Source organism: Rhopilema esculentum, chromosome 4 (assembly GCF_057945365.1).
Source record: "Rhopilema esculentum isolate cy_ngs chromosome 4, ASM5794536v1, whole genome shotgun sequence".
Classification (NCBI taxonomy): domain Eukaryota; kingdom Metazoa; phylum Cnidaria; class Scyphozoa; order Rhizostomeae; family Rhizostomatidae; genus Rhopilema; species Rhopilema esculentum.
In genome coordinates, this window is record NC_142818.1 from 2614503 (window position 1) to 2624223 (window position 9721).

Consider the following 9721-nt stretch of genomic DNA (forward strand, 5'->3'; position numbering starts at 1 on the left):
GTAAAAATTTTGAAAAAGCGGCTATGAATAGAGGAAGCATTTTATAATTTACTCAAGCTTGAGCTTTATAACGACTAAAAGTGATTGTATGCTAGGAAAATAATATCTTGGAAATTTCTTGAAAAATCAAAAAGAAGGTCAGGCCGTCCAAAGCGTATATAAGTTAACTTGGGCTCCTGCTTTTCACAGCGACGCGAAGGTCTGCAAAGTCATGTTTTGGAGGAGGATATGCGAAGACGAGGCTACGACTGGCCATGGCACATGCAACACCCATTCTATGAAGGCGAACAGCACAGGAGACATTTTGTTAATGGCTACAGGGGCAGTGAGCATGCGTACAAGGTGACGTATTATTGTTTAAGTATTCGACTGAGAATCAATCAAGCAGTGTATAAAAAATTATTTCATGTACCACCCAACTCCATGGTAATATTATATCATTTTTCCTTATACGTCTTTAAATTCACAAGAAACTCCCTCTCAAATGTCTTTCAGTTTTTTACGCGGAAGTGCGGGTCAAAAATATTGGGCCAAAAAAGTGTATGGCATTTTTAACAGATTTCAAGAGTTCCAAAAATTTTGCTTTTGTTTGCCATTGCATTGCACGGACGAAAACTAATGCTTTCTATCTTTATTATAGGACATGGTGCACGGGCCCCAATACTTTTCACCGCATCTCTACTACCCACCAGAATACCCTTATGTTGACGGGTATCCACATTCGTCTCTCGCCCACTCGGATATGTATACAAACAGATATGGATCGAATCAACTCAGTCCTAGACTAGCTGATTATTATCGACGAGAGAGATCGTTTTCCGATCGTGCTTCCGAGAGGGAAAGAGGCGATTCACGACGACAAGGCTCGGCCAGCCTAAAACTGGACCCGTCTGAAGGCGAAAGGAGAACTGCCGACAGTATGATAAATGAAAGTCGTGGATTGGATGAGCGCACTGCTAGGAGACATGAAATGTCCGACTATTTTGCGAGCTTATCACGTGATCGTCTTAACTGTAAAGGTAACTTTTTTGTTATTAAATCACCCGTACGACGAACCATTGAGCTTGACCTTGACGCGTAAATACGGAAGACAAATGTTTTGATATGTTACTAAAGTATACAATAAGAAGATCATGGAACTGATAATACAATATAAAAATACTATTACGATGCTATAACGATTGTATAAAAATACAAGCGTGAAAGAATTGTGGCCTGCCTCCTATCTATTTGATAAGTGATTTTGTATAGTTCAACATAGTTACAATTTTTCCAGTTGTGTCTAGTAGCCTAAGTTTGTTATTATGAGGGCAGAGGGTCAAATAATGTTTTGTTTCACAACCAGATCTGAAGGTGAAACGTCTAAAAAGAAGCTTCGAATTGGCTGTTCATTGAGTGGCAACATTTGAGCTAAAATGATAAAATACCTTTGATTTTCGTTTTGTGCTTTGATGTTTGAATTTGTTTTCGATGTCTGTTTGGGCCATTTCTCGAGTTGATCCATTGCTAGGATGAGATTTTTGGTATGAAATAGACACAGAAAGCTGCAATAGGTTTGCGCTCATAGTCATTTGTGGCAAAGTTTTAAGCTTTGGGGTGAGTAGAATTTAATTACCAGAGTCTGTACCGAAAATCGTTGCGTATTTGATTTATTTTTTTTTTTAATTTTCTTTAGACGATATAAAAGATAAAATGACAGTTGAAAGCATAACCGGAAATATTTTATCTAAAAGAACAGGCATAGAAAATGATGAGCCTAAAAGGGTAAGACATTTTTATTCATATTATCATATATTGATGTACCGCTATGAAATTAGCATTGAATTATTTTGTAACTGGAGTTCGAGGTCTTTGTGTCATCTTATCGAAATTTTCAAATCGTTTTTATTTCCCTGTATGTTGTGCCGTGCTGGATATCAGGCAATTTTTTCTGCATAACATTGTATAATTAGGTTGCCTCGTAATAGCGTGCTGCCTCGTAATAACATGTCTCATAATAACATGCCCTATAATAACATACTTCACAACGATGATAGTAACGTGCCTTGTAATTCTTTGTGGAAATCGAAATATTCTAATTCTCAGTCGTTTCAAATATTGATTTCTGTACCGAAATGTCTTTTGCAGAAACTTCGCATAATGGAAAAACTGGATCTTATTGCAAAGGCGAATGATGAACGAGGTACGTGTCAAGATTTTTATTAGCGCGATCTTTTCTGATCTTTCGAAGTTGTGTAAGTCTTTTAACGTGACTCTTAGCAGAGTTGAAATCGCCTGGTTTTTTCCATGGTCTCTTGTATACCAAGTAGTTTTTCAGGGGCTGTGTTTACGTAATCATGTCATCAGATTTGTCATATCTTCATTCCACAAGGCGTTTCATTCTATTCGCGATGAACATTAGATAGATTGGATTCTTGCCTGTTTCTTTATGACAAGCCTCATTCTATTGTTTTACTTTGTAACCAAATCAAGTTTTAATTGAAGACTGTGTTCTTCATTGTATGTAAGCGGTTTTTGATTATTGCAATTCACCGAGGCTCAATAAACTGAAATTGGCTATGAAAAAGCAAACATTCGAGTTGACTAAAGCATTTCGTCTGACACTTTCAGAGCTTAAGACACCAGAACATAGATCGAAAACTCTACGCTATGAAATAGATTTACACAGTATAAGTCATGTTTAAAAAGTATAATTACCTTTTTAAGTGATGATTTTTTCAGGACCACAAATGAATACAATTGTAGTCAAGGAGGAGCCTGTGACAGAACTTGCTGAAGACTTTGCCGTCGAAGCGTTGCCCCAAGACAAGATGGAGCACGACGAGGATCACATGTTTGCAGAAGATTCGAGCGATGTTATGAATGTAGCAACGGAAGACATGGAAAAGGTATCTTGAATTCTGATGTAAATTGATGTTAACTCAAGTTCATAAACATTTTAAAAAATTCATTTAATGCACATAACTAAGAAACATTATAAAATATGTCCTCTTATAAAATTATTTAAGCATGTTAGCTTCAACGAACTGATGTTAGGTTTAGTATACTCTTGTCATGCTGCTTTCGTTCGTATATATTTTGAGTGGAATTTTCTCTTTAATTACAACTGTATGAGACAATTGACAGATATGGAAGTCATCTGTCATTCAGGAATTGGCCAATTGATAAGCGTCTGAGTGGTATCACGGTTATTGATTGGCAAATCTTTGATTGACATATGACTTCCATATCTTTCATTTGCCTTTAACGGTTGTAATTAAAGATAAAATTCCGCTTAAAACAAAGACACTTCAATTTTGGTCGATTACCTTTAATGAGGACTTGATTTTCAAACATTCATAGGACTAGATATTTATATTGATGAAATCGTCTCCATCGGTAATGCTTCTCTTTGATTTTTTCTCCGTCAAGAATTCGCCAATTGTGCCATCAGTACAGCAAGGCATTGTTTTTCAGCCTGTATTCACTATCACATACGCCGCTACATGATCTTTTACACGCCATTTGTCTTTCCATTCCGAACATAAAATTATTGCATTAACCCAATTATTTCCTTTAGAAAGCTGATTTCATGTCATGCATTGGCCTAATTTCTCATGGGAAAAAGAGAGGTTAGTTTATGTCTGCGCCTTCATTTTATTTTGTTCAAGTTGCACATACACCGTTTACTTTTTCCCTGGAATTGTGCTATTCTATACAAGTAACGATGGATAAGACTTCTCACAAATTGTATTTACTCGCAGCATATTATTTTGAGATGCAATCTTAAGATCGATCAATTTTTGTGCTATAAATCACATATGTCCTATCCTGATTTTTAAAGCTAATTTTTGTTTTGCTAAGGATCTTTAGTATTTGCTATATTCTTAAATGTAGATTCTCTCAGCGAGTGTTCAGAACTGAAACCTTTTTTCCTTGTATGCTGTTAATTACTCATTAAAAAAGTTCCCCTGCATTTTTACATCTTTGATTTTTATAAACGAATTTCATACTTTATTTCAGTCCTGGAAGAGGATTTTGAGCGGAAACGTTGGGAAAGAAAGGTTGCAAAAATGCGGGGAAGACCGAGAAAGAGAACCCGGCGAGAGGTATTGCTTCTTTTACTATATTTAGGATTTTATCTGTTTCTATTGATATTTTTGTTTGAAGAGATGAATAAATGCTTAAGAGGTTATTTCGTTTTAAAAATTAACGGTGCCTAGATTCTAGCAATATAAGAAGTCAAGGTCACTTGTAACCATTTTTCTAGAAAATACCCGCCCCCCTCATTGTCACTGTTTTTCTAAATGGGGACACGCCTTGTTCTCGTCGTCTTATAATCAGTGTTTGATTTCAACATTATTTTATCACTCACAAGAATCCTGTTCTTCGCATTAACTGTCGTTTCCTTTTCAACACAAACTACAAAAACTTTAATTTTTGTTCTTTTTAACCAGGCCTGTTTTCATAACAAGTCCATGAAATCTCTTCATTTTAGTCTAAGTTTCTACTTTTAATTGGACTCTTGTTAAGATACGGGCAGCTTCCAGTAGCGTCAGCCATTCCATAGCTAGATCTTTCCTTAACGATCCTACTTGATTAATATCTTATAGTGATAAAGTATTGTAATACCTAACATTAATAGTAATTCTAATTAATTTCCATTTTAGCAGACTGATGACAGTGATGGCAGACCATGCTCAGAGATCGACTTCTACAACGGGCCAATGACGAGGCACAAACAGCAGCTCCTTCAAGAACAAGAAATGCTATTAGAACAAGTCCAGAAAAACAATATGGAAAGAAATGGCGTCAAGGATGCAAACGGCAGTTTAGATAGTAAGAATTTCTTGAGTTCCAACTCATCAAGCCCAACAAACAGCTCTGTTACAAGTACAACGCCAAATTCGATTGGAGAACCGTCTTTTACTACAGTGCCACGCAGCAAGAGACATGACGAGGAAAGAGCGAGCTTTGGCAAATCTCAGAGCTTTAAACCGTATAAAGACGGAGACAGCAGTAAGGAGTTGGTCAATGGAACCAGAAATTTCGGGAAATTCGATGAGCTTTCGTCAGTTAGGGATTGCCAAGAACTCGATAGCTTTGTATTTGGTTTGCCTCAGGTAAGTTGTGTCAATACTATTCTTGCTGTTTTGTCACACTTGAGGTTCTTCCCAAGTTCTTTACATGAAGTATTGTAGCATTAAGTAGCGCAATGTCTGTGACTCGTGCTGTTCATTCCAATTCGAATTTAAATTCATACTGTGACAAAAAATTTGCAATGTAAATGAGAAAGTTTCTGCAGATGCCATTTTTTTAATTCTAAAAGTTACAAGCCATTATCATCTCGAGGTAAAAGACAAGGGCGATGCTTTACAAGGATCACTTCGGGTTCCCTAAAACTACCTCGAAATCACCCAAGAACTGGAATTCCAAAGCATCCTTAAAACATTTGCGTCGACAGACAAATCCAAATTGCGAAATTATTTTTAAGAATCTACTTTGACATTTTTGTAATATTCTTTGCAAGTTTACAATACTATGACTAAATTTATAGATTTTCTTGAAAGACATTTTTGTCAACTAAAGTATTAAGTGTGGTTGGGAAGCTGATTGTGAAAATTCGAAACATTTTTCTCATTTTTATATTTTTTGTATACCCTGGTTCTTTCCTATCCTGGAATTAAAGGTTGTTATTATTAGGCAAATATGTGCTACAATTTCATAATTATCGGTTTTGGTTTTTCTTTCCGCAGCTGGATGTTTCGGCCGTTAAACCACAGTGGTCAGGGATTGACTGTGTTGCCAGATCTTTCATTAGATACGAAAACGGTAAGACTGCCAGTATCATCGTTCATTTACTAGAAAAATTAATTATTTATTTATTAATTTGTTGCTGTGAGATGTTGAATCGTGGCCAGGGAGCATTTCGGCCCAAATCCTCGTGAAGACAGAACAGCCAAACCCGCAAGACAATCAATTTTTAGCTCTTAAGATGAATTAACACTAGACGCGATTTATTGCTGCGATAGGGTCTTCGAGGTTGCCAGTAAAATAGCAGCAATAAACCGAGTTTGCAAGGCTAAAGCCCAATCTCCAGTGAGAAAAAGTCTTGCGAAATTTCGCTGCGAAATACTTCACGCGACAAATGCCTTTGAATGCTTTTGTTGACCTCACGACATTGGAATGTAAAGTTTGGAAGCGTGACAAAGGGATACGGAATATGATTGGCTGTTGAAGGATTTCGCAAGCGAAAAGCGAAAAAAGTTAAACTCATTTTAACTTTTTTTCGCAGAGAAATTCTTCGCGAGAAATCCCAGCAAAAGATTAATGCGCATGCCTAAGACGTATTTCGCGCGAACTTTTTCGCATTTCGCAGTATTTTTTCTCACTGGAGATTGGGCTTAAAACAAGCGCATGATGACGCATTAGATGCGAAGACTCCAATGCGTTTTTGACGCAACACCAAACTACCTATTGTGACGCGTCTAATGCGAGTTTAGCTTTACGTGCAACATTAATGTTTGCTTCTTTTAGCAACAATACTGTAAAAGATGGCTTATCTATCGCACATCTTGCTTAACGTTTTATGACAGAACACAAAAGCCTGAAGTTGAATTTTTTTCATTCTAGAACGAGAGGTAAAGGAAAATTTGGTACGAAATACATGCGACAAATTACAATATGAACGTGAAAAGTTGAACCAACAGAGACAGCAATACCAAAAAGACATTATGGTGAGAAATTTTACATTTCATTTCATAACATTTCATTTTATTTTCAACACCAGTGACAGAAAGCGCTTTCGTGATAGAAGAATTGTATGCCTTCTTGAGATAGTCCCCTGGTAGTACGATTTCCGAAATGTAATCTGAAAGCAACTTTTGCATGTCTGGCCCCCTTTCGGTCCCCGGGAGTTATCAATCCACCAATCAACCTCAACCCCCCCTCTCCCCCTACCCCCTCCAAAGAACAATGCAACTAATGCCAACCCGTTCCAATTTGAAAAGTGTTCACAGCAAATTGCCAGTTCTAGTTTCAAAGCCTTCCGCTGACTTAAGAATTGCTCTAACCTTGGTATACCCCATATTTCTAGCCTTTTGCATCTCTGCATTGTAATTTATGATGTACTCTAAATTTGTCTATCATTTTTAACCAACAGATGCTTCGTGAAAAAAGAGGCCAGATGAATGACAGTATTCGAAGGCAGCAACAAATGGCAAAGAATCTTCGCCATGCTCTCGTGAAGCTCTCGTCTGTTTGAAAGATAACGGTACAAACAAATATCAGTTGTCTTAACAGAGAAAAGTAAAAGAATTATTGAGTTTTATTATCATTATTACTATTATTGTTATTTTATTATTTTATTGAGAGCAAATATATTAAACAACGACATTCCTTAGAACGGATCTTATACTTAAAAAAGTTGTTGAACATAATTATGTAGTCGGATTCCTCGAAACGGCGAAAAAATTTTACTTGTTTTATCTTTGATAAAGTAAAACATTATTTATTTCTACTGTTATCAGTGGTAATCAGACAAAGCAAAAAAAGGTATTATTATAGTATTATTTGAAAATAATATATTATTATAAACCTTTGAAAGCTTTTAATCTGTTGCGTGAGCCCCCTTTACGCTGATCACTTTATAAACTCAGTTCCTTTCAGTGTAGTAAGTCATCCTCAAAACTTTTTATTGTATCATTCAATTTTATTTATTCCAATTTTCTTCCTGCATGTTCATTCGAGCAAGATTTAAAAGGAACGATCTGTTTATATATTTTCAAGTGAAAACCAAACATTTACATTTGCAAGTTTGTTCACATTTATCCGCTGGTCAGAACAAGCCAACAAACACCAACCCTTTTCAGGTTGAGGTGTTTTACAGCAAATTGCCATTTTTGGTTTCTTCCGCTGACTTCACTTAGCTGTAACTCTGTCGATAAAGCAAAAATAGCCCTTCCCCTTAAACCGCATCTCAATCTGGGTTTTGTAAATTCTTCTACCTTATCAATGTTCCTTTACAAGCACCGTCGTTTTCTTTTTCAAGGATCTCTATGAACACGATGGTCATATTTTTGCCTTTTTTAGAGCTTGATTACCTTTATCTTTAAAAATATATTTATGCTTTTTCTTCATTAGCTAAGTAAACTAGCGAAAAAATCTCAACCGCCCATTTACATGACTGCTATATCCTGGAACAACTGTTCAACCCGTTAGACCGGTCTGAACTCGCCCGAAGCGTGATTTTCCGTGTAAATGAGTAGACCTGAAACAAAGATTTTATAGCTGTCGGGCTGAAACTCAGCTCAAGCTCTCTTCTCTCTAGCAAAGGCGAAAAACTTGGTATCTGTTTTAGTAAACAAAAGTTTGAATCCTTAAAGTAATTAAAAGCTGCTTTTATTTTCGGTCTTCAAACCTGATTGCAGCTTCAAACTTGATGCCAAACCTGATTGCAGCTTCAAACTTGATGCCAAACCTGATTGCAGCTTCAAACCCGATGCCAATCGAAATTTCAATTCGACACTGTTCTCGCTGTCTGCCAAGACTATATATTAGGCTATAATGCTCCCAAGAAAATCTCTGCTACATAATTTATTTTTTTGTTTGATATCATCGTCAGACGTGATATCTGGTCCATAAAAATCCTCATTAGGATGTTTTATTAGATGTGTATTTATTTTGACATTACGAAACGTGTAATGGTAGTCGTTTAATGTCTTGTATTTATTCCAAGTGTAGATATAATGAAATCTTAACTTATGAGACTGAAAGTTTTAGCGAAATTTGATGATGGTGTTCTTTTTGCATCCCACTTCACCCATATTTTATGCATATTTTATGTGGCATTTTCAGATTTGTTTTATTACAGATTACTTAGCTAAACGCCGCAGCGGCCGTTTGGTTTTTTGCCAGCGCGCAACCCTGCTATTTCTGAACAGTTTTTTAAATCAACTCAACGTAAAGTTGTAAGTAGACCTACTCCATGAGCCTCTGTTTAGCTACTGCCTCACTTGAAAGACGTTACAACAGAGGCTAAAAGAGAAATTGTAGCTGGTCATGCGTTCCAGTCCTGGGCACAGATCAGCGGTCCTGGGTTGGCATATGACTGAATGCTTCGTTATACTGGCTTTAAAAGATGAATGCCAGAAAATATAGCTTTCGGCCATTTGATAAGCAATATGTCCTAGCATGTGACAAATACCAGGATTTGCTTTCGATTGTGATTGGCCCAGAGTCCCTTATGTCGAGCTAAGTTAACAGAATAAAGGCTAGAGGGGATTTTTTTTCAGAACAGTGTATCATGCTATAGGCTCAAGATCCGGCAATTTGTGCATAGAAAATTAATACGTGGGTCTCTGCTTAGTAAACTGATTGATTGAAGAATCGCATACCCAATCCGTTTGAAAATGCATAACTAGAAAAATAGACGTCAAACAGTCCTATGTAAGAAAATCATATTAACATCGCATTTTCAGATAGGCGAAGCTCTGTTGGTTTTAATAGCAAATCCAATCAATTGGATTCGATCAGCATATCGCTATATAGAATTTTAAAACTTACATTCGGGGAAAAACCAAAACATGCTGCCTAAAAAGATAACATATGCGACCTTTTTATGTCATTTGAAGTTATATGCAAAGCCCATCCAATATTGAAATATGCCTATTGAACATTAATACCACATTGAGACAATATTTTGCATTGCTTATCAGAAGCAAAACGTTAAATACAGGACTAT

At 36.4% G+C, this 9721-nt stretch overlaps 1 protein-coding gene across 5 annotated transcripts in view; it reads left to right on the forward strand.

Moving 5' to 3' along the window:
* The window catches only part of LOC135690552 (uncharacterized), a 44722-nt gene extending 35957 nt beyond the window's left edge, over positions 1-8765 (forward strand). For 4 of the 5 annotated variants that reach the window (XM_065208137.2, XM_065208140.2, XM_065208139.2 and 1 more), the window contains exons 8-18: positions 190-342; positions 641-1019; positions 1676-1764; positions 2128-2182; positions 2722-2888; positions 3560-3611; positions 4003-4088; positions 4650-5102; positions 5736-5811; positions 6613-6716; positions 7142-8765. In XM_065208137.2, the coding sequence (XP_065064209.2) occupies positions 190-342; positions 641-1019; positions 1676-1764; positions 2128-2182; positions 2722-2888; positions 3560-3611; positions 4003-4088; positions 4650-5102; positions 5736-5811; positions 6613-6716; positions 7142-7243 (1716 nt within the window). In that variant the 3' untranslated portion in view covers positions 7244-8765. The remainder of the gene's footprint in view (positions 1-189; positions 343-640; positions 1020-1675; positions 1765-2127; positions 2183-2721; positions 2889-3559; positions 3612-4002; positions 4089-4649; positions 5103-5735; positions 5812-6612; positions 6717-7141) is intronic. The other variant, XM_065208138.2, reaches the window with a different exon arrangement.
* Positions 8766-9721: the final 956 nt, after the last annotated feature.